Here is a 27783-nt window from a genome sequence, read left to right as displayed (position 1 = left end):
GGAGGAGGCTGCCGTTGCCGCCACTTGGGCCAGAGCCGGGGCGCTGCCTCCGGGGGCCGGGCCGGGCGGGAGGAGCCGGGCGATGGGCAGCGGGCGGGAAAGCATGAGCGGCTTCCCTCGGCAAGGCGCCCTCTCGGGGCTGGGTCACCCGGAAACGGAAGACAAGGGCTGCCTGCTGTCCGCCTGGCTGTCCGCGGGAGCGTCGGTGGCGGCGGCGGCGGCGGCGGGAGGAGGAGGCGGCGGCGGCGGCATCGTCGGCGGAGGCTCCGGGGCTGCCCCGCCTCAGCTCGCGGCCCGTGCGCCGCTGGACTCCGCGTCGGCCCGGCCGCTGTTCCCTGCCTCGGCCCGGGCAGGGCGGAGAGCGAGGGGCCGCGGGCGGGGTCAGTGCCAGCGAAGGGGGCTGCTGGGGTGGGTGGGTGGGTGGCTGGTGGGGGTCGGGGGTTGGCTGGCCGGGGGGCGACCGCGGCTCCCCTCCCCGCCGCCTTGGCGGTTCTCCGAGGCGGCGGGGCGGGTTGCTGAACGGCTGGGGGCTCGGGGACCGGGTTTGGAGGGCTTGAAAAGGGGGGCGGAGGGTGAGGTGGTCGGTGCCCCTGTGGAGCCTCCATGGTCAGAGGCAGCATCCTACTGAACGCCAGAAGCTGGGGACAGACAGCATAGTGTGGGGGGGGGTGCCTTCATGCCCAGCTAGTGGTGCTCTCTACAGTGGTACCTCGGGTTAAGTACTTAATTCGTTCCGGAGGTCCTGAAACTGTTCTTAACCTGAAGCAGCACTTTAGCTAATGGGGCCTCCTGCTGCCGCTGCGTCGCCGAGCACATTTTCTGTTCTCATCCTGAAGCAAAGTTCTTAACCTGAAGCACTATTTCTGGGTTAGCGGAGTCTGTAACCTGAAGCGTCTGTAACCTGAAGCGTATGTAACCCGAGGTACCACTGTATAGGCATTTGGCCCATAGCCTGATCTGATGGAGTTTTCCTTATGGGCTTAAATGGGTTCCTCCTTTCGCTTTCCCCCCAGGGCCAAGGGATGCATATGCTTCCCCACCAAATTATCCTCTTATTTCAGTGTACAGCTTTTAAGTGCATTGCACTTCTCCTGCGGGCCACACTCCGAATGCTGATAAAAAATCTTCCTCACGCCAATTCTAAAATGTGACTTCTTGGAACTGCTGTGGTTTTGTGCAGGGAGGTCATTTGGGTTACCTGGAAGCAGGTGGCAAAACAGTTCCAGAAAGGAGAGGTCTTGTAGTAGGTGGATCTTGCCCACTGGATAAGTTGCTGCTTTGTTTTTATATTTTCTTGTATGGTGGGGGTCCTAATGTTTCTATAGTTAACTCTGGATAAACATAGCTTAGCATTGCAATATAAGAGTTCTTGCTCCCCCACAATCTGAATTGTAAGCAGGGTGTTTGTATCTGCAACTTTCTATTTCTTTTTTCTTTGCTGGAGTCTGCCCTTAAAAGCATGTCATCTTGCTCTCTAGGCCTTTCAGGGGCACAGGTCCTGGTTTGCAATCTGTATTGATGTATCAGATGTTAGTAGCTAGTCCCCTGAAATATGGCACTTGAGTACGCTTATTTCTGTATAAGGTACTATCCCTTCTCTGTAGTTTGTTTAATTCTCCATACTACTTTATGGCCCAGCCTGAGTCATTAGGGCATATCATTTTAGGAGATGAAACTTAATTTTTGCAAATTTATTTAGTGAGGAGTCTTAAAAATAAGTTTTTGGGTGCAAGGAATTTAAATCTATTATTTTTGTGATTGGACAACATTTAAATTACTTTTTGAAAACTTTTTTTTATTATTTTATCTTCTGAAAATGTCAGGTAATATAACTGCAAGTGCTTGACTATCATTTTTAATGATTTTTATACAATTTTGCACACATACTACTTCCCAAGCAAAACTAAAATACATTAATTTAACCAAAATATATTTTTGAGTTCCCAGTCCTTGCAGCTTTTTAGCACCCCTCAGTTTTTGAATTTGAATGTTGAAAAATTAAACACGCCCTCCTGAGGCATGCCCAATAAGTTTGGTTTGCTTTGAACCAGTGGCGTAGCGTGGGTTGTCAGCACCCGGGGCAAGGCAAGTAATTTGCGCCCCCTAACCCGTGGATTTGCGCCCCCTAACCCGTGGATTTGCGCCCCCTAACCCGTGGATTTGCCCTAACCCCAGATGTTGCGCCCGGTGCGGCCGGCCCCCCCTGCACCCCCCACACTACGCCACTGCTTTGAACACTCAGTGATATCAAGAATAATGTTTCTTAATAGCTTTATTGCTCCATACTTAATCCTTAGTGGTAATCTTTGATGGAAACCCTTGGGAACTCTGTAATTATAAGTTGGAGATGAATGAAATTTGAATATGTGACAGTATGTTAGTAATTAATGTGGTCTTTCTGCAGATTGTTCTTAAATTATCTGTTTTGTCAGTAAATACAAACTTTGGTTGGAAAGTTTGTTTGTTTTGCTTTAAAGTTGCACTGGTAACCCTTGATGGGTGACTGGAGGCGAGAAAAAGGTTTATTTGGCTTATCTTTGACAACAGAAATAACTTTCCCATATAATCCCATTCTAAGGTTACCGCCAAGGAAGTGTGCATAGGATTGCAACCATTGTTCATTAGAGGTCATTGGGAGGCCCGTGTTGCATGTTTTGTATTAGAAAATGTGTATGCATTATCATATTAAGTAAACTTTCCATTGTGGAAGTTGTGCTGTGGTGTAAAACTCACATTTTCTCCATGTTTATTTTGGAAAATTCTGTAAAACTGTCTTTTCTTAGCTGTTGTGCCTACTTAAATTAAGGCTCAACTTACATGATTTCTTGGCAACACTCTACCGGTATGCATTTCAGATGTATAATCATGAATGATTGTGGGTGGCTCTGGACATGGCTTAAAAAAAATAAAAATAAAGCAACATTTTCCTGGCAGGTCTGTCATACAATGTAAAGGGTGTATGATGAGGTAGAACACCCAGGACATACATAAGGATGTCAGTTGTGTTTTATAAAAATTCACCATTGCATGTTCTGTTTGGGATATTCTTTTAATACTCTAGCTCTTGCAGTGAGGCTTTTTCAAAGGCCTCCAGACTGAAGGAAAAATTAAGATTGGATGGCACTAATCAAGCATATCCTATTTTAGAGAGTTGTGTACTAGCAGCATGGGAGTGACTACAAATAGGGAGTCCCGACCCAGGACTTTGGCGTTCTGTTGACACATCTGGGAGAGGGGAAAGGTTTTTTTATGTCCTGTTGATCTCAGAGGATTCAGAGCTAAGAGACGTATCCTTTGACTGAGCAAAGTCAGCAGAACATTTGGGCCATGTGGCCCCACCTCATTGCATCCCAATGGGCTGAAGCGAATGAGACCTCTTTCGAACTTCCAGTATTCAGCAATCATTAATAGACTTCAGAATGATGAAACGCAGGCTTCTTTATCTGCTGCCTGTGTCCTCAGTTGTTAGGGATTGTTCTGCAGTTCTGTCACCCAAAGTTCTGCACCAAGGAAGGTGTTCGTTTTGTTTAAGATTTTGGTAAGATTGCAACAATGCGCATTTGTTGAACATCTCCCTTTCTGTATTTTCTTTGTCATCTGGGCAAAGTTTCAGGAGAAAAGCGAGAGAAACATGAAGGTCCCTTCTCTCTCCCCCCCCCCCAGCACCTGCCATGTTGGTCTGAGTAGCACAAAATTCTCATCTTTCTATGAAGCCCATGGATGGGATTCAACTAACAACTCCTATTAGCTTAAGAGAGCTTCACCCTCCATCCTCGTCCTCCAAAATTTTCTCAGGCGGATGTTGGGAGAACCCCCAAAGCAGTGCACTGGAAGGAAGGGTGAAAATTTTGGATAATTTGGAACATCAGAGCATATTAGCAGCCCCCAAATTGCTTAGCCAGGTCATGGAGTGTCAGGAGTAGCGTTGGGGCTGTCTTGAAATAAGAAAGTCACTGTGTCTCAGTAGTAACATAGAAAGGTTCCCCGGTTTAACATCAACCCTTCTCTGTTTTTATCTCCCCCAGCTAGAATGGAAGAATCTCACTTCAACTCCTCCCCATATTTTTGGCCAGCAGTGCCCACAGTCTCAGGACAGGTAAGGAGTAACCAAGCAGCAACATGCTTCATGCAGTGTTTACCCCGTAGCTATTCTAAACTCTTCCCCTTTCCTCCTTCCCGCTGTAGATTGACAACAGCATGTTCATTAACAAGATGAAGGAGCAGCTCTTGCCCTCAGAGAAGGGCTGCGGTCTGGCTCCTGCCCACTATCCCACCCTACTGACTGTACCCACCTCCGTGGCCCTTCCCACCAACATTTCTATGGATTCTGACACCAAGCCAGAGCAGCTTACTCCACACAGTCAGGCTTCTGTGACGCAGAACATCACTGTGGTGCCTGTGCAGTCTGCTGGGCTCATGACAACAGGTGAGAGGATTGGGAGGGTGCAGTAGCAGTGGAGGGGTGCAGCTCAAAGAAACGGTGTTTGGGCCATTCTTGGTCAAAGAGCAAGGCTAATCCTTGTCTCAGGTGGTAAAAAAAGAAGAGCATGCTGTCCGAAGGCACAGTATGGCCTGAATGCTTCTGTCCCATAAAATACCTAACTATCTACTTGTTGCCTAGATGAATGTCTCGGTTTCAGTCCTGTACAGTCGTACCTCTGAAGTCGAATGGAATCTATTACAGAAGTCCTTTCAACTTCCTAAACATTCAAAAACCAAGGCGCGGCTTCCGATTGGCTGCAAGAAGCTCCTGCAGCCAATTGGAAGCCGCAGAAGCCAAACTGGATGTTCAGGTTCCAAAGAAGGTTCTCAAACCGGAACACTCACTTCCGGGTTTGTGGCATTTGGAAGCCAAAACATTCGACTCACAAGGCATTCGGGATCCAAGGTACAACTGTATTGTTTGTGTCTTTATTACACCTTTCCTCTGAGAAATACAAATTATCATACACAAAGAGGTCTACCAAAGTTGTATTCACCAGCTCCCATGCATCTTGTCTACTTGGCTGGGGATGGAGGGGGGAGTTTGCATCTCAGTTCTGAAGGTCAGCCCAACTGTTCTCAGGCAGCAATGTCAAGTTCTCCTTATACAGTTTTACTGCCCAGAAGCAGGAAAATCCTGGAAAAGGAGGTCCTAGTTAGGCCATGGGTTGCCCAGGCTCTTTGGGTTCTTTTGGCATGCAGCTGTCAACAGTCCACAGCCTTCCTCAGCTTTGGAGCTGGGCAGGGTTGGGAGGTCACCAGCAAACGATCTCCACCCACCATTGCAGCTTCACAATTGAGAGTAGGGCTGGGCAGTAATCTAGTTTTCAACATTGTGCTATATCACCAGCTAAACATCGCAAGATACTGATATATCAGTGTCTGAAATAAGAATGGAGCAATGTAGAGGCATTGGCTGGCTGCACGGTTTCCCCCACATTGTGCTTTTTGCATCATACACACACACACACACACACACACACACACACACACACACACACTGATTCACAATATATTGCCAGGTCCAAAATAATGAAATCAGTATCATGATATGGACTTGAAACCAGTTTTGGACGAGGTTTGGGGTAATATATCAATAGATCACTCAGCCCTAATCAAGATAAATGCTGGCCACTTGTCATGCTTGCCAGAACAGAGTCCCACAGTCATTGTGGTGGTGAGATTTGTTGAAACCCAATATTCAGTGTTCTTCCTCTCCCCAGCCCCCTTTATCCTCGCAGCAACCCAAGTCCTAGTCCGACTCCTAATTACTGCAGCATATGGAATGCCTTATGTGGCAAAACCGTTAAACGTGCAAGTCTTCCTTTCCTTGGACATCTTGAAAGATGGAGTTGGAATCTGACCCTTCCCTTTTTCCTCATTGCAGGTCCTGGCCTGGTGATCACTTCTCCCTCCGGGTCTCTGGTGACCACAGCCTCTTCCGTGCAAACCTTTCCCATCTCTGCACCAATGATTGTCTCAGCGCTTCCCCCTGGCTCCCAGGCAACTCTCCAAGTCGTACCTGACCTTTCCAAGAAGGGGGCCACAGCTCTTTCAGAGGGTGGGGCAGCTGGTGGTGCTGGAGGTATAACCCCCAAAGCTCCTCGTGGTCGGAAAAAGAAGCGGCTACAGGAATCTGGCCTGCCAGAGATGAGTGACCCTTTTGTGTTATCAAATGAGGATGATGAAGACCAGCACAAAGATGGCAAGACATACAGGTGTGGTTATGGGACTCAAAGTTGCATATGGGCAGCTAGTGTGCGTTTGAATTTTAGACTTCATTGGTTCGGGTTTAATCATGATCTTGGCAGAAGGGAAATAAAAGAGTTGCGGTAGTGTTAGATGAGGGACACCAGAGAAATGCTTACCTGTATGGTCTTGAGGAACACATGTTTGGCTCGTGAGCCAAAAGTCATAGCATGGCTCAAGGGCCACTCTGGAATTAGCAATAAGATGAGCAACCAATCCTGGAATAATTGAATAAATGGTTAATTACAGAAATAAAAGATGAGTTACAGAAGCAGCATTCAGAGAGGACCAGCAACTATTTGAGTCGATCTCTAGAGGATCAGGACATAAAGAATGAGACGAAGCGATGTGTTGGTGCCATGGTAATTGTGGAAAGGGGACAGCGATAGATGCCAGAAATACATTGCATCCCTTATAAGGCTTTTATAGGGGATGCCATGGGGTGGTGGTTGTTTTTTGCATCTGTCACTAAAAGGTAGATATGCTTCAGGAGAAAAAGACAGAAGAATTGGAAAGGGAAAAGAACCTAAGGCACAGGTGCTGCCTATTCCAAGATGGTGGGAGATGCTAAGAATCAGGAGGTTATCCTCTGGTCTAAGGCTTCTTGGGCTTTCCTTTGCTGCAAGTTTGTGATAGGAGAACTGGGGTGAAACAAAGCTTTTGTAGATCACTTTAACATCCCCTTAACTGGAGAAAGAACATGAGGCTATGCATTCCATTAGAAACCAAAACACAACAAAAGTTATAAAACAGAGATGTAGGAGGAAAAACTGGAGGGGGAAGTGGAGAAAGAGAATTGGGGGCTGGGGAGGCAAAGCTACCAATTTCTGGACTGACCTCAATCGGATGAGCTAAAACAGGACTTTAAACCCCACTTTACTTCTCATAGATTTTGTACTTCAATGAGGGGTTTGCCCAGATCAGTGGGGGCGGAGGGTACCTAGAGAGCTAGTAATATCTTAAGTTCTTCTGCCACAGATGCTGAGTGCAAAGGTTTGTGTAGTGCAAAATGAGTTTTGTCTATACATCATGAGTAGAGGTTCCTAGCTTTGATAGATGCTAATGCATGCTAACGTGTTGACTGGTGGCTGTAGTGTCTGAGATAGGGAGTTTTCCTTTGCCAGAACTCTAAGCAGGATTGTTAGTGATTGCACCCTAGGTTGGTTGATTGTGTTAGGGACCAGACCAGGAGGAAAGTATCTGCAGATTTTGGAGTTCTCGTACCTCTTTGCATAACTGGTAAAAGAGTCTCTTGGAAGTGAATGTGCTAAAGAAGGAAATCATGTGGCTGCTTCCATATTGTCTTGGGTGCCTTAGCCTAAGCTTAACATCTCAGCCTAAATGGAGATTGGAAGTCAAATGTGGCCATGGAAAAAGATTGGGAAGTTGATTTCCTTGATAACAATGGTTGTGTCCTTCTAATGCTTGATTGGTCTGTTTGTTGCCAGTGAAGGTGCCCAGACAGAAACAAGTTGCCCTCAGTTCCCAGGATTATATTCCATTGTTAAATTTTAGCAAGTATTGGACTCTCTAGAGGCGAGTGCAAATTGCCTGGGGCTATAATTTTATGCTGAGAGCATCTTCAATTCCACCTGCTGGAGGTCTTGTGTAAATATGAGATACTGAATAGTCATACTTTCTTTGTCCTAGGGTGGATTCTGAATATTTGATACTTGTAGTTTCAGTATATTGGCATAGCTGAACTATTGCTCTGACTGTTCTGTAATTCTGAGGAATTTGTCTCTCAAATAGCAATTCCAGTTGTCTCTTGTGCTGAGCTCTTGTAACATGTGGTGTGGCTGAACAGGTTGTGCTTGTGTGGGGGTGTTTGCTGTCTGTACTACAGGGTTCTCTTCCATTTAAGTAAGACGGTCTTGCATACGATATTTATTTTTACTAAGTAGCATGAAATAGTTTGCTGGAATCCAGCTCATTTTGTCTTGAACTTGTGCTGGGGTGTGTTCTTAGTTCTGTTTTACCGTGCCCTGTTAGTTTTGCAACTGAATTCAAAGCAGGATTTGTGCTGCTGGCACTCTATCCTTTTACTTCCATTGTTGACTTCTGTAGCTGGTGAGGGCTCCTGTCCTAGTTTGCTTATTAGCGTCTCTCAAGTGTTTCCAAATGATAATGGCTTGGCTTGTCCTCTGTGGCCATAATGCAGCAAAACTGTATGACTACATTGGGGCAAGGCAGCAACTTGTAGTTTCTTAATGTGCTTATAGTAGTTTATTAGGACTGTTGAAGAAGCAAATTGCTTTTCAGAATAAAATGGATTGTTTCTTCAGTATTTGTCATTTCTACAAAAGAAACTTCTTACTCCTTGCTCCAGTGCAGTACGAAATATGGAGCCTCTGACATGGATTAGGTGTGATTGCACAGCACATTCTCATTGACAACGTTCCGGCTACTCAAGGAGCAAAGGCATTAGAATGTTTTCAGCCCAACTTTGGCTAAAAGGGGGGAATGTTGCCAATTCTGCTGGGTTAAAAACTTGAAAGCCCTTGAGGGACAGGCTGAAGAATGGTGAAAGGGGTCGAGGGAGAGGAAGCCCAGAAGCAAAGTGGCTGATGGAAGAGTGCAGAGTTGGTGATGGATTGAGAAATCAGAGGCTGAGGGAAGAGCAGGTAAGGAAGGAATGGCCTAGTGAGCAAAGAAATCTTGGAGTTGTGGGAAGAAAGGGCTACTGAAAAAGAAAGATATCTCAGCATCAAGGGGGAGTATGTGGCATAGGGAAGCAAGGCGGGAGTGGTTAGAGCAGCGTTTCCCAAACTTGGGTCTCCAGCTGGTTTTGGACTACAATTCCCACCATCCTTTACCACTGGTCTTGCTAGCTAGGGATGATGGGAGTTGTAGTCCAAAAACAGCTGGAGACCCAAGTTTGGGGAAAACTTGTGTTAGAGCAAACAGAACAAAGAAGCAAGTGGGCTAGAAAGTTGCAACTTAAGGAAGCAATTATTATTGGTTGGGTATAATAAAATGGGGCATCAGGGAAGAACCAAGGACAAAGTAAGATGTAGGGGATAAGGAAGCAGATGCGCAATTGAGCTTTCAGAGCCTGGGGCAATGGGATTGCTAGACCCTGATAGGCCTGCCTGCACCTTTTAAGAATCGCATAGGAGGTGAGTTCTGTCATTTGTGACTTACTATCACTGCAGCATTTCACATGGCCCTACTAAGGGGACAAGGACAGACTAGAAGTAGTGGTGGCAGATGGAGCTGCTGTCCTGTAGAAGGGAAGCTTAAAAGGGTTGACATTGCTGTAACAGGATAACTGCTGCCTACGCAGGTTCGTTGGATCTTTTCTCTTAATCTGTACCAGTTGGACCCAATCTCTGGCAGCAAGTACTTCAGCCCAATTTATAAGCTAATATTCTGTGGTGGGTGTGAGAGCTCCACCACAAAGTGTAACTGATTTTTCTCCCAACTATATCCCCCTCCACTAAACTTTGATTATGAAAATCTTCCTCTCTGTTGACCAGGATCCCTGGGGAGCCTAGAACTTCATGGTTTGCAGGATGTGCTGGCTGCGTTAATACTTGGTATAGTTGTCAGAGCTTGGACTTCCCAGCTTCTGGTTTCGTTCATGGAAAAGATCACTTCAAGTTAGTACTGATATTCAAAACTGTGGTTGTTTCTGAGTGTTTATTCAAGCAAAAATAGGCGCTGATGTTTTGGGATTGTCAGATCTTGAGAAGGTGCTGCAGAATACAATTATAGTAGCAATAGCCTTTGGGTGGGGGGAAAACTTTCAGTTACCTACAGCAGCTTAGGCAGCAAAATGCGATGCCCAGTGTTCTTTGTGTGCCTAAAGGGCAACAGCGTGAAGCTATTTAATTCAGTAAACAGTAGAACTTTTAACAAGATCTCATGTTCAGAAGTGTTTCCACCCAGGCTGATAGTGCATTCATAGAAGGGTCCCTTGAAAATATTCCAGTAGACCTAGCCTCTTACTGGCCACTTCCTCTTTGATCCCATTCAAGGGGGCTTTGGATGTTGGGACATCTTGCCCACTTGACCATGACACAGAGCCTTGGCTTTAGTCTCTGGTGTATCAGTGACCAGTTCTGAGACCTCGTCATTGCTGGGCAGGCGTGTGCAGTTGAGGTTGCAATGGCCTAGGCAAAGTCCCAACTGGACCTGATAACGTTTGTGGCCCTTTGAGGTCTGAGGATTGGGAGAAGACAAAATGCTTGGGATTAAGTCACTGTGTAGCTGAAGAATACTTTGCAACCAGGGAACCCTTTCATTTACAGATCCAGCAGCTCATCACATGGTAAAACAGCAAGAGTTCTAGTTGTAGAAGCTCCAGATACCTTCTAGTTGTAGAAGCTCCAGATACCCACTGTGCCATGTAACTACCACCCATCGCATCCTCTAGGCTAGGTTTGTTTTTTCTCATTTATACAGTCCTTACGATGAGGCAGGGCGGAATAGTTTTGTTGCCAGACATACACAGCTATTTTCCCAGAGCCCTCTCGTCACTGCCTCCTAATAATAATAATAATAATAATAATAATAATAATAATAATAATAATTTATTATTTGTACCCCGCCCATCTGGCTGGGTTTCCCCAGCCACTCTGGGCGGCTTCCATAGAAACCAAAAATACAGTAAAATATCACAGATTAAAAACTTCCCTGAACAGGGCTGCCTTAAGATGTCTTCTGAATGTCAGGTAGTTATTTATCGCTTTGACATCTGATGGGAGGACGTTCCACAGGGCGGGCGCCACTACCGAGAAGGCCCTCTGCCTGGTTCCCTGTAGCTTTGCTTCTCGCAATGAGGGAACCGCCAGAAGGCCCTCGGCGCTGGACCTCAGCGTCCGGGCAGAACGATGGGGGTGGAGACGCTCCTTCAGATATACTGGGCCGAGGCCGTTTAGGGCTTTAAAGGTCAACACCAGCACTTTGAATTGTGCTCGGAAACGTACTGGGAGCCAATGTAGGTCTTTCAAGACCGGTGTTATGTGGTCTCGGCGGCCGCCCCCAGTCACCAGTCTAGCTGCCGCATTCTGGATTAGTTGTAGTTTCCGAGTCACCTTCAAAGGTAGCCCCACGTAGAGTGCATTGCAGTAGTCCAAGCGGGAGATAACCAGAGCATGCACCACTCTGGCGAGACAGTCTGCGGGCAGGTAGGGTCTCAGCCTGCGTACCTGGTGGAGTTGGGACATGGTTACGTTATATTCAACCATTCCCAACTTTGGGCCAAAGCTGTGGGTATCAAGTGTAGGCAGATGCTCCCCTCTGTTGGAAATGAGTCCAGTTTGTGTGTGTGTCAAAGTCCGTCCCGTTGAAACACTTTTACGAAAGATGGTTCTGAGCATCCACAGTTAAAATGGGAGCAGACTGCTGCTGCAGCTAAGGCTTATAATGAATGTTAAGTCGTGAATCAGGTTGTTGTAGCAGCATACAGAGCAAGGGGTTGAGCAGGCAGAGGCTCAAAATGGCGCCAAGAAATCATTCTCTATCCAGTAATCATTTCTGTAAAACACTGCAAAGCTAGGCAAGAACTATATTTGATAAAGATTGATTTCTTGGCACCGCTGTGAGGCTGTGTCTTTTGCAGTTTTGGTACAGCCTTTTTTATTATCCTTTTTCACCGTAGAGCATCATGGGGCCATATGGTATTGCATTGCTGTTGGGTCTTTCCCAGTTCTTGTGCATCTCCAGCTTGAGGGCTGCCTTCACATAGTGAAGTGTGGATGCCTGTCTGAGAGGAGAAGGTGCATGGATGATGGTGGTGCTGAAGTGAACAAAAGAGCTCTTTTGGATCAGACCAAAGTCCTGTCTAGTCCAGCGTCTTGTGGGAAGTCTAGCAGTGAGGCATCGGTGCTATATCCCTCTCATGCTGCCTGCGTGTACATTTTGTATAGATTCGCACAAACGCATTACTAGGGCTGCCATTACCGGGATTTAAAAGGCGGAATTGACTTCAGGGTTGGGGGGGTTCTCCGAAAGGCGGCACTTTGTCCTGGATCTTAGGCAAGTCAATCGAAAAATCACTACCTTAGCCTTACAATATTGGCAATTTTATTTTTGATTCCTTTCCTAATGATCCCTGACATGGAATGTCATTTTCAACACTGTTGTACCCTCAGTTGTCTTTTTCATTGATTTATCCAACCCAATCCTAAATCGCTTTCCTAGTCAATCACCCCACCTGCTAACATTGACTGAACATTTCTCATTTCTCTCAACCTCTTTATTTTTATTACCCTGAACAATTTAGTGTTCTCAGCAAATTTGACTATATCACTGCTTGCCGCTAGCTTCAGATGAACGAGCTTAAAACCACAGGTCCTTTGGGGACCCCACTGTTGTGAGAACAGTCTACTTATTCTACCCTCTGCTTCCTGTTCTTTATCCTATGGCTGCTAAGTTTCCTCCGGAGCCTTTGGTGAGGAATTTCTAACAGGGCATAATCCAGTGTGAGTTACTCCGTTGATTTGACATTGACTCCCTGCCCCTCTTCACATGGCCGTGTCCCCAAGCTGTTTGAGAGTTCACCAGCTGGAAGGAAGGAATAGTGTTAAGGGCACCTAATACTCCTTTCATTGGAGCCTCAGGGCCCACTTCCAGTCATCAGTGCATGCTTGCGTGTGATATCTGTGGGTTCCAATGCTACTAACTGCAGGAGATTTAGGCTTCCGTTACCATTTTGATAGGGACGCGGGTGGCGCTGTGGGTTAAACCACAGAGCCTAGCACTTGCCGCTCAGAAGGTCGGTGGTTCGAATCCCCGTGACAGGGTGAGCTCCCGTTGCTCGGTCTCTGCTCCGGCCAACCTAGCAGTTCAAAAGCACATCAAAGTGCAAGTAGATAAATAGGTACTGCTCTGGCGGGAAGGTAAACGGTGTTTCCGTGCGCTGCTCTGGTTCGCCAGAAGCAACTTAGTCATGCTGGCCACATGACCCGGAAGCTGTACGCCGGCTCCCTTGGCCAATAAAATGAGATGAGCACCACAACCCCAGAGTCGGCCACGACTGGACCTAACGGTCAGGGGTCCCTTGACCTTTTTACCATTTTGATACTTCTTTTATAGTGCACTCACCCAACTCTTCTCAGCATTTGTTGAAGGGGTGTTGTGTGTTTGGGCTGTCTGAGCCTTTCCCCACTCCACCCAGTATGGTTCCCCAAGTTACGGCACTTGTCCTTGAACCCTGTTGCAGCTCGATTCCCGGTGCTAGTGGGCATGTGCCTGGCAGCGTTCAAAATTCACCAGGCGCATTTTGCACCTAGCTATCAGCCACTTGCGACCAAGTGAGGATGCCAGGAGGGCGTCTGACGTCTCCACCATCTGGAGGTGCATGCCTGGGGATCCTTGGATCTTGCCTGTTTTCGCACACTGGCAACACATCCTTTGCGATTCTATTAGCGGTATTTTATCTGCACAGTCGGAACAAATTTCAGGAACCAAAACATATTGAAAAAGGTGACTTTTGCCGTCTGGCCCCCAAATGGCAACTAGACATTCCGTTTTGGCGACTGTAACCCTGGTTTAAGGAGCCATTGGGCGCTGAGTTTCTAATACTGGTGCCTGGATATTTGACACCACTGGTTTGAAGGTGGTACTGCCAGACAACCAAATGGTTTTAGCTTTGTTTGCCAGATCAGCTTGTTTAGGCATGCATGTGAATGAGAGAATATATTCAGAGTACAACCCCCCGCTTCTGCATTACAGGGGGGAAACAAACAAGAAACCCGCAGCACTTGGGAATTGATCGTGTGGTGTAATGTTTGATTTTGGCAACTATTTGCATTCTGTGGTTGGCTTGGAAAGATGGATTCAGTCAAGAGCAATGAAGAGCTCAGTGCTTAAAAAGAGTTGCCGATTCTCAAGTATGCGCTGAGCATTGAGTTTGATGTAGGGCTGGTTTGGCATGAGTTTTGAGTCAGTAAATCCCCAGGTCGGATTTCAGTAAGCTCAATTTTCTAGCCTCTTCTCTGAAATACGGAGGACATAGAACCATTGTAAGGATGATCTATGCGGCTGCTTTGAGCATTAGATTTTGAAAAGGATGCCACCTTTTCGCAGTGCAGCACTAATGTTCCTTCTCCGGCTTGTATGGGTTAATAACTTCTATGACAGCTGTGGGCGTATATGCTTTCTCTCAGTCCCAGCATAGAGATCCATAAATCCTGAAACTGGTCCTAGCTGAGTACTGCTTATTCTGGCATTGACTCGCCAAGGTCTCAAGCTGTGTTCTTCCTCAGCCTTGCTGCGGGGTTGAACCATATGCATGTAAGGCATGTATTCCCTCACTGAGCTAGGGAGGGACTCTCCCAGACGGAGGTGTTCCTGTGAGCTTTTCAGCCCAAGTGAAGTACCGTATTTTTCGTCCTATAGGACGCACCGGTCCATAGGACGCACCTAGTTTTTTGGGGGGTGGAATAAAGGGGGGGAATTATTCCTCCCCCCCCCCGCGCTCTGGGCAGCAGGCTGCTATCCGCAGCCTAGGGAGCCCTGCAGGAACTCCCACGGGCTCCCCAGGTTTGCTGATAGCTTCCTGAAGCCTGGAAAGCAAGAGGGGTCGGTGCGCACGGACCCCTCTCGCTCTCCAAGCTTCAGCGAAAGCCTGCATTCGCCCCATAGGACGCACACAGATTTCCCCTTCATTTTTGGAGGGGAAAAAGTGCGTCCTATAGGGCGAAAAATACGGTATATCCAGGCTTACATTTTTTAATATTGTTCATATGCTTCTAGAGGGGAGAACCAGTTAAGTGTAGGTACATTTTCCTGAAAGTCAGAGAGCTGGAGAAACGTCTCCGTGGTCCCTGGGTGAGCTGCAAAGGAGTGTGTGTTGGTTTTGACTTCATGCTCATGGCTTGGCTTGCCTTACTCCTTACTCTCAAAAGCACTTCCCTGTGGCTGACCCAGGTCATTCCTGCATGTTGAATTGTTTGCAGGCGGCTTTGCAGAAGATTTGGGTGAGTTCGCAAGCAGAGGTCCCTGCGCTGAGAAATAGGGAAGCACAACATGTAGAAATATCTACGTTGGGGTCATTGTTCCCTGTTTAAGATCTGAAGTGCCCCACTTTGTTCTTAAAAACAAAATGTGTACGTGTAATAGCGCATTCTTTTTCATCTGCAGGGTTAGAAATGCCCTGCTTTCCTATGGTAATTTTCTATCACCGTTTTATAAGTGGAAAACTTTGCCATGATATTCCCTCTACTGATCTTCATTCTTCTAGCAGTGTGTGGTCGGGATCTCGCACAGTGATCCTGCCTGCTTTAAGAGGCTGAGATGATTATGGCAACCTTTTAGAATGCGGTTTTGAGAACCTCACAGAGCTTTCTGAATACTGAAGAAGGAAAATTGGGGAGTTTTTAAGACCAGCTTTTTATGTAACGGCTAACAAAAATTGGGAAGGAAAGTTGAGACTGAAAACCCTCTTCTTTCTCTCAAAGCAGCTACTTCTGTCCTTCCCTCGTTCTCCTCAGAGGAATGCTCATGCAAACTTTCCTAGAGGCCAGCTCCATTTCAGCTGGGTTGCTGAAGACTGTTATGCTGGGGAAAATGAGTTAACAGCTTAGCTATGACAAGAATTTTCTATCTATAGGAAATCCAGTTGTGAGATCTTTACTCTCAAACCTGCAGAGAGTGGCATTTCATGTGAGGCTCCCATTTTTAAAAGGTTTTGCATAATCAAAACCATCTGTTGAATTTTACTAGACACCAGACATTTTTGTATTTTGTTTTTTTAAAAAAGAAGTTAATCCTCGAAATTCAAACCAAAGCCTTGTTTGCTTGGCTGCTATTTTGGGAGGGGGTGGGAGGTTGGAGCTATAGCCAGTCTGGGAAAGCCCTGCTTTAATTGCATGGAAAAGGGAGTGTGCCAGTTCATACGTGAACTATTTAAAAATCTTTACGAAAAGGCAAGCAATAGATACTGTTGGCAGAGCGAAATACAGAAAGCGTTGCTTCATTAATGCCATGTGCTCATGGCCATGCAGTACCATTCTGCTTTCACAAATGGTCTGAAAAAGTACCAAGTAAAGACATGTAATCTATTATTGTCATTTATTATTATTTATTAAATTTGTATACTGCCCTATACCCACAAGTCTCAGGGCAATTCACAGGATAAAATCACAATATAAAATCGCAAAATACATAAGAAAAACAAAAGCAACCCTACCCCCCCCCAACACATTTTAAAAGGGCATTGGATGGTAATCAGCCCAAGGCCTGGTTAAAAAGGAACGTTTTTGCCTGGTGCCTAAAGGGTTAGGGCCAGCGAACTTCCCTGGGGAGAGCATTTCGCAAACAGGGAGCCACTGCAGAGAAGGCCCATTCTCCTGTTGCCACCCTCTGGACCTCTCGTGGAGGAGGCATGCATCGAAGGACCTCAGAAGATGATCTCAGGGTTCAGCAGGTTCATATGGAAACCTGTATATGAACTCTGAATTCTGTGTTCTTATAAAATTGTCTCTGCCGTATAAGAAGACAGTTAGGGATTTAAAATGGGAGTTGTTGTTTCGGTTTGTTAACTGTGTCCTTTTATCGTGTATTTCATAAAATAAAATTTTAATGCATAAAAACATATTTTAATATATTTATTGAAATAAAATGTTTAATTAAATAAATAAAATGTAGACTGAGACAATGGAAGGGCGGCCTGTATATCATGGAGCAACAGTTCCCTTCCCACCAGTCAAAGCAGAATGAGAAGGAACGTCTGAGTTATGGTCACATGACTTTCCTGAACATGTGATCTTCCTTGTGAATAATGTGCTCCTACCTATAAAGCATATTTGAGCCCTTGCATGGTGAAGGTGGGGCTATGAAAATCCGGAAATCCTTAGCTTGAATCTTGTCTCTGCCTTCCCTCAACTCATTAGGTAGCCATAGTCCAGGCATAGGCAGACTTTGGCCCTCCAGATGTTTTGGCCTAGAACTCCCATGATCCCTAGCTAACAGGACCAGTGGTCAGAGATGATGGGAATTGTAGTCCCAAACATCTGGAGGGCCGAAGTCTGCCTATGCCTGCCCTAGTCGCTCCCATCGGCAATATGGGGCTGATACTGACCAACTTTACCCTGCCTTATCTTACAAAAAACCTGCAATGTGTGAAGTTCTTTTAGAATATGTGCGTTATCTAAATGTTAGGTTGTTATTGATGATGATGGCATTTAAAAAAGATATGTTCTGCTGTTAATGAAATGTAAGTAAGCAACATTTACCATCCAGTAGTAGGGGATATCCCAGGTACTAAGACGATTTGCAGAGGTTTCCCAATCAATCAGCTGTAGAAAAGGAGCAATTTGTGTGCCATCCTTTTCATAAGTGAACTGCAGCCCCTCTAGTCCTGGGATTGTGGCTATTTCCTCCTGAAAAGAGGGGGTGTCTTATAATTTTTAATGCTTACCTAGGCTTGGGAATAGGTTAGAGATTAGCTCTTTGGTTTCGGAAAGACAAGTGACTGTTCTAACACTATATGCGTGGATTCAGATTGCATTGTTGAGTAAAATCAGCACTCGGTTCTACAGAGCAGAAAGCAATTGCTTGTATCATGGCATCTCAGTTTGCATCCATTGTGGGTATCTGTGTCGTGGTTTCTTTAGCTCCACATCCTAGGGCACTGGGGAGGGGAGGGGGGAGCCGGGAGCCCAGGGCCAAATGCAGCCTTCATGTCCTCTGCCCACCGCTTGGACCTCTGCCCAGGCCATGCCCAGTCTCTGACACTTCTCAGTGACCTTGCTCTGAGCTAATGTCAAAGCATTTGACTTTTCTGAGTAGTTTGCACAGAGTTTAATGTGCAGAGTTGATTACCCGGTGTAGATTCACCCCTGTCGTTGCATGTGCGAAATGAGGTCCGCTCATGCAATAGGACTTCCTGCCTCTCTTCCCCGTGTGCCCCCTAAATCTGCTCTGGAAGGCTGGGGATGGGGCCTCCCAGAACAAGTTTGTGGGGGGCACACTTGGGGAGGAGAGAGTGGAAAAGTCTCGTTGTGTGAGCAGACCTTTCTCATGTAGTGCTATGTTGAATTCCACCCATTGGATGCTCCCTTGCCCACCCAGAACGTCCCCCATGATGGAATATTCCCACCCCTTCCCTAGTTGAAGTGTAGCTTATTCTAGATCCGCTTCACCAAAACTGAATTAGGAAAAAACAGAATTTGGGGGTGGAGGAGGTAGCCCTTGGGGGTAGCAGCAACCTTCTAGCAAGCAGTGGATAGGTATCCTCACGCACGGGTGTGTGATCCTGTCTCTTTCGCCCTCGTCCTGGTCTCAGGTGCCGGATGTGTTCCCTGACCTTCTACTCCAAGTCGGAGATGCAGATCCACTCCAAAACCCACACCGAGGCAAAGCCGCACAAGTGCCCTCACTGCTCCAAGAGCTTCGCCAACAGCTCCTACCTGGCCCAGCACATACGCATCCACTCGGGCGCCAAGCCCTACACCTGCAGCTACTGCCAGAAGGCCTTCCGCCAGCTCTCGCACCTACAGCAGCACACACGGTAAGGGCCGCGAGGGCGGGGGAGCCTTCCGCGCTGCATGTGCTGGCGGCATCTTCGCATGAGGCAGGTGCCCATTTGGGGGAGACTGCTCAGGGCAGCGTTGACATTGACTGCCAGTGGTTCCCCCGTTAGTGCATTGAGCAAAAGGTACTTCGTGTGTGCTCTCTAGCTCTCTTCTAACTGGGGCGAGTGGAGGGGGGCTGTTTAGCCGTCAAAGACAGGCATTCCTCTGTGATCCGCGGGAGACTGAAAGCTGTAGGTCAGGACTGGCAGCTTCCCCAAACGGCACTTCCTGAGCAGCCGCCCCTACCCCCCAAGCCCACCCCAGCCCCGGGGCTCCCCAAGCGCCCATTTCTGCCAGCCCGGTTCTCCTCTCTCTGACCTCCTGGTGCAGCTAGCGCTCTTGGCCTTTCGTTCTTTCTTTGCTGGGGGCAAGAGCGCTCCTTGGTTTCCCCTCCCCTGTCGCCAGGCAGCATGGCGCCGTCCCTCATGTTGTCCTTGCTAGCCAGCCGGCGGTCATATCCCAACTGCTGCCCCTGCTCCTCCTCCTCCTCTTCGGCAGGATCCACTCCAAGCTCCACACGGCGATTGTCAAGCCGCACAAGTGCCCTCACTGCTCCAAGAGCTTCGCCAACACGTCCTACCTGGCCCAGCACCTCCGCATCCACTCGGGGGTCAAACCCTACACGTGCCGTTACTGCCAGAAGGCGTTCCGCCAGCTCTCCCACCTACAGCAGCACACACGGTAAGGGCCAAGGAGGCTGGGGGCCCAGCCTGGCCCCCCGTGCCGTCAGCATGCACCTTTTTGGAGCACGCACGCCAAGCATGCAGAGTGGGGGGACGCGGGGCGGGGGGAGGCGGGCCGGCCCCGTCAATCGCAAGGGAGCGGCCCCCCAGAGAGGATGGAGTGAGGGCTGCAGAAAAGACAACTGACCATGCCAGGGCAGGGGCGGGCAGGGGTCTGCCCTGGGGAAGTCTCCCCCCCCCCCACTTTTCCCCCAGGGGGTCACAGAGAGAGAGAGCGGGGGGCAGACATGGGTCATTAGGGGTCCCAACCTATGGGAAGGGGGGGGGATGACAGGAATGGGAGTAAGGGTGTGGGGAAGCTTCCATTGGATAGAAAGGGGAGCCACTTCCTTTAGCAATTTTGGGCTGGCATTGGGGTTGGTTCTTTTGGAAGGCCGATGAATGGATCTGTGGGCCTGTCCTTGGGCGCTGTGGAGGGCAGAAGGAAATTCCCCTCAGGCCTCTGCCTGAGCAGAGACCTCGCTCTCCAGTCCCTTGCCTTGGCACGGCCGCGGGTGACTGTGAGACCGGTGAGCTTGCCTTTTGCCCAGGAGCTGCTTGTCCCTCTTCTTTTGTTCTTGCACGATCTTGCATGCTTCCCTATGCCCTTAGCTAGCTCAAGTCGAAGGAGGAAGGGTTTGCGACACGGGGTTCACACAAGAGAAGTGAACGAATAAGCCTGGTGGAGGGGAGTTCACCTCTTGCTTAGCTCAACTGTAGGGCTTGCTGGGAGCAGGGTTCTGTTTCAGTGTTTCTCTGCTCATCTTCCCTTTGCGCTTTTCCTTTCTGCGGCAGGATTCATACTGGAGACCGGCCCTACAAATGTGCTCACCCTGGGTGCGAAAAGGCTTTCACGCAGCTCTCCAACCTGCAGGTAAGGTGGTGAAATTGCTTCTTTCTCCCTTTTGAAGTATGGCACTATATGGTCCTTCGTCTCTCCAAACCTGAGCAGAAAGGAGTTGTGACTGGAGAGTGTTAGAAAAGAAGGCATCTCTATATCTGTTCATTCCTCGAGTGCAGGATCTGTGGGTGTGACTAGGGTTGTGTTGAGAGCCTAGAATGAGCAGAAAGTTGTTTACTGGGTGGGGCGTTCATCAGAATTTAAAAGAATTGTGAAAATATTGAAATCCCTGGAGTTATTTTTGGAGGGTGGGCTGGGGATAAGACAGCTCCCATTGATCTCAGTGGGCCCTAAGTTCAAACCAGTTTAGTTTGCTTTTATGGGTAGCTCAGTTGCTTAGAGTGTGGTGCTGATAATGCCAAGGTTGCTGGTTCAGTCCCCACATGGGATAGATGCACTGCAGGGGATTGGACTAGAGGTTCCTTGGGGTCCCTTCTGACCACTACAATTCTATGATTCTCTGATCCCAATATTAGTAGTTTTAGTACCAATATTGCATAAAATTAATGAAGTGTTCACTAGACATTGTGCAATAAATGAAACAGACCAGTCTTATCCTACTACAGGCTTGCAATTCTGAATCAAAATAAGCAGCCTGAAGAAATGTGTGTGAGAGAGAGAGAGGGGGAGAGAGAGCTGGAAGTCTGAGTATCTGTTAAAGGACAAGGCAAGGATGTTCACATGTGGCTTTTTTCAATTACTGTGGTGCAGTCTGATTTGGTTGCTTAAATAATCGTGGGAAGATCAGTGGTTGTTGCCTGTCACAGTAGGTAGATAGCTAGATCTATAAAAATTAAGATGTTCCTATCAGTATGAATGGTGACAAATCTGAATGCTGAATTCAGAACAGCTGCCATTGCTTCCTGTGAACCGTGTGTGTGTGTGTGTGTGTGTGTGTGTGTGTGTGGAATATGCTTGTTAACTTTACTACATATGAATTTTAATGGCTTGGGGGGACGGGGGAAGCATGCATTGCAGAATACAAATTCTAAAAATTAAAGGCTTTGCGTGAGGATTTTGGAAAGGATAGCTTAGGGTGTGCTTGCGTCCTTTTTATGCTGAACAAACCTGAAATGTGGTATGAGTTTGGAGCAGAGAAACAAAGAAGGATGGGATAAGGGAGAAGGAACATTGGGAGGGATGGGGAAAGAGATGGGTAGATGGAGAACCTCGTGAAGTGCCCAGGTTTGAACTCTGGACACAGTAATTTAAGCAAGGTTTAATTAACCTGTCTTCATAGGGGAAGGGCCTGGAGCCCAGGAAACAAAATTGGATGCTAAATCCCAACACACTGGCCATTTTCTTGGTCACTGCATATTTAACCTGATAAGTTAAATATTTCTCAAAGTCGTTTTCAGAATATTTTAAACGAGGGCTGGTGGTTCAGTTAGCAGCCTCTTAATGAAATACCATATATAACTAATCCCAGCTTTGCCAATGCTAGCGTCAAGAAGAAAAGGAGACGGCTCTCCTCTCTTTGCCGTCTGGTGCGTTTAGGTCCCCCTTGCAATGACCCACACCTTTTGTGGAACAGATTCTACACCGCTTGCCCATGATGGCAGCAGGGAGAAGAGGAGGAAGGACAAGTCAACTCGCACAACTTTAAATATTGCTCAAAGTCTGCTAAGCGACAGCTGATCTCTCCTAAGTGGAAGTGTGGGGCAAAGTAAGAAGATGAGGATCAGCAAGACTCTGAAGCCACTATTACTTACCTTGGCCTCTGAGAAATGGAATAGAGACGGTAGGGAAAGGGTGAATGGGTCTTTTAACATGGCACCACAATAAGAAGCTAGGTTTTATCAATACAGCTTCTGCCGTGTGTGCATATGTGGATAGAGAGAGCCAGTGTGGCGTAGTGGTTAGAGTTGCAGACTAGGACCATGAAGACCTGGGTTCAAGTCCCTGCTCAGCCTGCCAAAGAGATCACTTATGATCTTTGTCCAGTCACTTATTCTCACTTCTTCTGTCTCACAGCCCTGAGCTTCAAGGGCTTGATAAATGAAAGTAATGGTGGGTGGGTTGGGGGTACCATGTTTGCAGCCTTGACCTCGGAGGAGGGTGGAATATAAATGAAGCAAAGAGCATGCTTATGTCTTAAGTGTAAATGAAACCTGCATTGGTTTCATATCACTTTGGGTTCCTTAAGTGCAAAGGCAATTAACCGAGAGGCCAGTTCGCATATGTATGGCTGTCCAAAGCAAGCATAAGTCTCTGGCTGTAGAGTATGTTGCAGGTTCAGTATGTCAGGTCAAGAGCAAGCTTGAAGTCTCAGATGCTTAGAGATTTGAAGGACCTCTATGGAATCAAGACTTGGAGCACTTGTTCTTGAGCTTGGAATTCTGGGGTGACTACCAGCTAACTTGGCCTTTCTCAACCTTGGGCCCTCAGATGTTGTTGGACTACAATACCCATCATTCCTTGCTGCTAGGACCAGGGGTTAGGGATGATGGGAGTTGTAGTCCTACATCCTATATGAAGAATCATGTTCCTCCCTACAGAGAAGGAACTTATCACGGTAAGCACCAACGTTTGCATCTGGGGACATGGGCGTAGCCGAGGGGGGGCAGAGGGGCAGCTGCCCCCCTCCAGTCAAGTGAAATAATGACAACACTTAGCTAACTGACCAGTCATGTTGGTTCTGCCCCCCCAGTCCTCCCCCCCCAAAGAAATCTTGGCTACGCTGATGTCTGGGGACCCTTAAATAATCCAATAGCAGAATGGGTAGGGGGTCCATGTTCTGCAGTTACCCCTGCGGCATCATCTCTGAACCTGCTCAAGAAGATTCCCCTGAGCCTCCAGACCAGATTTTGGGGTTGCACAGGGAGAGAGGGGGTGATCAAAAATGGCCTCCTCTTCTTGTTCCACTTACAGATTCCTTCCAGACTGTTATTATTGAGCTCCACCGTCGTTTCTGACTCATCAGTAGTGGGGCTGAAGTCTAACTTTAATCCACTCCCCTTCTCTCTCTCCTCTCACGCTCTGCAGTCCCACAGACGGCAGCACAACAAAGACAAACCATTCAAGTGCCACAACTGCCACCGTGCGTACACGGACGGCACCTCTCTCGAGGTCCACCTGGCCACCCACACGGTCAAGCATGCCAAGATCTACAACTGCTCCATGTGCAATCGGGCTTACACCTCAGTAAGTACCATCCTGTGTTGGCTGGGGGGTGGGTGGGTGGGTGTGGAAACCAGGTGGCAACTGATAGGTCTTGGCAGTTCTTTGGAAAGAGATTCCCCATGGCTTCTCTGTTAGTATGAAGGAGATAGTTGTCCCGTCTGTCTGTCTGTCTGTCTGTCTGTGTCTGGTTTTTATTTTCCATCTTTCTATTACAGGAGACATACCTGATGAAGCATATGCGGAAACACAATATCCCTGATGCCCAGCAACAGGTGGCTGTGGTCCAAGCCCAGGTGCAGGCCCAGGTCCAAGCCCAGGTCCAAGCCCAAGTTCAAGCCCAGGTGCAGGCCCAAGTTCAAGCCCAGGTCCAGGCTCAGGCTCAAGCTCAAGCTCAAGCTCAAGCTCAGGCATCGCAACAGCAACAGCAACAGCAGCACTTCCAGTCACAAGGTGGCGGGGCAGCCGGGGGCCCGTCTGGAGACAACCCTCCCAACCCGCCGCCCCAGTGTTCCTTTGACCTTTCCCCTTACAAGACTTCAGAACATCACAAAGACATCTGTCTCACGGTTAGCACCAGCGCCATCCAGGTGGAACATCTTTCCAGCTCCTAGAGACCTTGCTAGAGGGGAACGGGGAAAAAACTCCTTGCTCGTAATCTGTGCCTGAGGGCATTTCTGGTGTGGCGGCCTCCTCTCGTGCAGCAGCCTCTAGCCTCTTCTTCTACAGCTTCCCTTTGGGTGGGCGGGGGGAACGGGAAACAGGGGCTGTGTCCCCGTAGCGGCTGCCCCTTGGCTCAACCATTCGTGCTTCGAGGCGCAACCACGGCACGTCCTAGACGGGGGGGGGGGGGAGAGCCCGCTACTTGTGAGAGGGGGTCCTCGGCTTCAGGAAGCATCTTTGGTTTGTCCAGGGAAGGCCCCCGTTTCTGTCACTTTACGAGACGAAAGGAGAACGCCCTTTGGTTGCCTAAGTGAGGTGAAGCTGTTTGAAGGAAGGGGCTGCAGCAGCGGTTGGCCGATGGCAGATGAACGAGGGCAAGGGAGCCTCTGGAAGCTTTCCCTTGGGTGGGGAGCGGAGAGCGCTTGCTCTTTTCGTCTCCCCTCCTTACAAAGGGGAGGAAGAATGGCTGCTCCAGTTCTAGGTACCAAATGTGCCCACCTTGCAGACGTGTAGGCAAAAAGGGGGTGTTGCAGAGGGTTTGACCTCTACCGGCCGAATCACGCGCCGTAGGTGGCTGGCGTTGAGGTTGCAAGCCTTGCTTTCCAACCAGATGCAGAAGTAATGGGGGGGGGGAGTCTCAGCCCCCGTTGCAACAATAAGCCTGCTGCAGATAATAAGATGAAAGTCTGAACCAAAACAAAATAAGCAGCTGGTGGTGACAGTGCCAAAATGAAGCCCGGTCCCTTCCCTCCGCGAGGAGGGGAGGTTGGGGGCTGGCGAGGCCATCCTTCTGACTTCTCCCCCCCCCCCAGGATCACGGGCCGCACCCCCAAAAGGGAGACCTTTCTGAGGGGCCATGGGGAAAAGGAACTGCTGAGCTGCTCCTTGCTGCAACATCATCCAAATGCTTCCTTTGCTCTCTCGATCACCAAGAAAAAACTGGAAGGAGGTGGCTGTGGTGGCAGCAGCACACAGACAGCAAAGCAGCGACTGAATCTTGCAGAGGGTGGACAGTGGAGAAGAGGGGAGACGATGGAAACAGCCGCTCACACAGAGAGAGAGAGACCAATGAAAAAAGGGGGGGAACCCCAAGCATAGACTCAAACTCCCATTGAATTTAAATATATCTATATATATATAAATATATATATACAGATAGATAGATATATCTATTCACACCCCAGCCCCATTTGGCCTGCTCTGTCCTTGCTGTAACTGTTTCTATCTGTGTTTATAAAACGCATTATCCTTGCGCACTTTTATTTTTCAATCCTTGATTTATGCCCTTTCTTGCTCTCACCATCTTCCAAGTTACTTCCCCCGTTTTCTCTTCTTCTGCTCTCGCCATCTTCCAAGTTATTCCCCCCGTTTTCTCTTCTGCCCCTGCCCCAATCTCTCTCTAATCTCGTGGTTTCCTATGCCATCATTTCAATTTTCCTAGTTATCACTTGAATCACAGAAGAAGGGAAGGAAGTGGGGGGGGGCAGGAGCTGATTGGAATTTGAGAAACAACAAGGAAAAGATCCCCTACGGGCATGTGAATACCGCAAGGGGGAGATTGGGGAGGGGGGGTTGTAAGGACTGTGCTTTTTTTATATAAAAATAATAATACTGGTGCATAAAATAGGAATTGGTTCAGATGCTTTTCTATGTGAATGAAGGTCCTGGGAACCGTTGGCAGTAGCTGCATGCCCAAGGCCAAGAGTATGGGGATTGCATGTTCTCCTCTCATCCATGAGAGATCCGGCCAAGCAGGAACATTGCAAGCCACCTTCTATGCAAACTGCTCTTGCTTCCCTGAGCGCAGAAAGCAGCTTCTGCTTGAACACAAATCCATAAGTGACCTGATAATTCTTGGGATGGACCAGGACTGAAAAATAACCTTCCCCTCCCCACCCACCTCCAACGGGCCCCACGAAGCCCCACTGAAACTAAAAGGTGCATTGACATTTCAAAACTGAGGTTGGGCTCCAGGGACTGTGATGAATTTGAAAGTGTGTGTGTGTTGTTTCTCTCATCAGACGTGGTTGCGAATATCCTAACAAAAGTGTCATGCGCGTACGCTGTGTGTGTGTGTGTGCGTGTGAATCCTACACTTCCTTCTCATTGGAGTGTGAATTACCTGGGCCTGATAATATATGTCTTGGTTGATCATGGTTGCTAACATTGTTGGAGCTGCAGGAATGGTGTGTCCTCTTTTATTTCTGTGTACCAGCTTCCACATGCCAGCCATAGCCCTGAGTTAGTAACTAAAGTTGTTGTATGTGAATACCCACGCAGTGTTTCAGCATAAGAGTAATTCCAATTCCTCCCAGAAGCATTGGGGCAGATCAACACTTTCGTGAGCCACAAATGAGGCATTGTTGGCATTTCCACAACACAGCAGAGTAAGGCTGTGTACAGACCATAACTGAAGCATATGAGAACACTGTCCGAGCCAGTGGCACCTATATTCATGTCTCCCTGCTCCCCAATTATGCTCAAAAGGTTTGTAATTGGCAAAACTTGTTTGACCACAGAGGGGCAGCGTATGAATGTGTGTACCATGGGCAAGAGTGGAACACTCTTGTGTGCTGATTTCAGGTCTTTGAGTAAAATATCTGTGCACTGCTTTCAGCACTTAAGGAGTCAGATAATGTGCCTTGAAGATGGAGACGAATTCATTTTGTACATGAGAACGCAAACTCTTTCATGCTCCGACTTCTGGGGCTTGTTTAAACTGACCTTTCAACTCATTCACCAGGTTGAAGCAGCTATTTCAGTCTCCACTCCTCCGTGAGGAAGTGACTATGGGGTGTACGTTGAGAATCCTGTTTTCCAAGCGTAGAAACAGCCAGTGTCCTTAATCTGATGTGGGCCACTGAGATAAAGAATTGGACAGAGCTGAGAGCCGCACATGGTTCCAGATATTGAAGCCTGGGGGGGGGCGGGGGGAGTTGCAAGAATTTAACCTACCTGTTGGTCCTGGAAATTTAACAGGACGTGAGTTGGGGTAAGAGCACCACAGTCCATTTGGCAATCATAAAGCACCTTGCGTATGTGGGCATCTTCCCAGACTGGCACCCCTTCTCTGCACTCCCCTACCTTGGCTGTAGTCGGCATCCCCACCTCCTGAGCTGCACCAGAGAGGGGAGAGATCTGGGGAAAATGGGTAGTGGGAGCCAAGAACACAGCGCTGCTTATGGTGAATAGAAAAGCCCTTCTCCGCAGACACAGTGTCAAAAGTAGCCAATGAAAACACATCGAGTCCAGAAATGCCAAATGTTCCCAATGATGGGCAGTGTTCATGCTTTTTCCGTCTTCGGTAAAGAAAGAGTACCAGTGGAATTCAGGTCACTGAATATTAAGGCAACCATTTCCTGTTTTTGCTCGTACCTCGTTAAATCGCAGCATCAGTTCAGTGTAATTTTTCACTTCTCTCAAAAGACCTTTCGAGTTGCGTTTCCCAGAGGGAGAGGGGTATTTTAAATTTCAAACTTTTAATATTGCATTAGATCTTTTTGTATTTAATTTCATTACTTTTTTTTTAAAGAATAAACTCCGAAAGCCCTCTTAACCTTCATGAGACCAAATTTGTGTGTGGTTGAATTTTTAGCGATTGACCTGGTTGGAAGGGGTGCTG

General features: G+C 47.8%; 1 protein-coding gene across 5 annotated transcripts; it reads left to right on the top strand.

The window, feature by feature from the left end:
* ZNF384 (zinc finger protein 384) lies at nt 1-27733 on the top strand. Of its 5 annotated transcripts, none has more exons than XM_083593331.1 (10): nt 3-380; nt 4026-4096; nt 4186-4426; nt 5870-6200; nt 9711-9833; nt 18467-18691; nt 19254-19436; nt 20273-20351; nt 23364-23522; nt 23717-27733. In XM_083593331.1, exons 1-10 carry the CDS (start codon nt 83-85, stop codon nt 24110-24112), a joined length of 2106 nt encoding a protein of 701 aa, XP_083449457.1. In that variant the 5' UTR covers nt 3-82; the 3' UTR covers nt 24113-27733. The 5 variants fall into 5 exon arrangements, with proteins under 5 accessions (XP_083449459.1, XP_083449457.1, XP_083449461.1 ...); XM_083593334.1 differs by lacking the exon at nt 3-380 and adding an exon at nt 2245-3538; XM_083593333.1 differs by lacking the exon at nt 19254-19436 and having other exon boundaries at nt 1-380.
* Nucleotides 27734-27783: the final 50 nt, after the last annotated feature.

Source organism: Podarcis filfolensis, assembly GCF_964270895.1.
Source record: "Podarcis filfolensis genome assembly, chromosome: 17".
NCBI classification, from domain to species: Eukaryota; Metazoa; Chordata; class Lepidosauria; order Squamata; family Lacertidae; genus Podarcis; species Podarcis filfolensis.
The sequence above is the reverse complement of the archived record's forward strand: the minus strand, read 5'-3'. Positions and strand labels throughout refer to the sequence as shown.

Bases quoted from the DNA above. Each gene is read 5' to 3' on its own strand.
- ZNF384 (XM_083593331.1), top strand. From the start codon at position 83: ATGGGCAGCGGGCGGGAAAGCATGAGCGGCTTCCCTCGGCAAGGCGCC. The intron at 381-4,025 runs GTCAGTGCCAGC...TATCTCCCCCAG, and splicing joins AGCGAGGGGCCGCGGGCGGG to CTAGAATGGAAGAATCTCAC. The intron at 23,523-23,716 runs GTAAGTACCATC...TTTCTATTACAG, and splicing joins GCAATCGGGCTTACACCTCA to GAGACATACCTGATGAAGCA.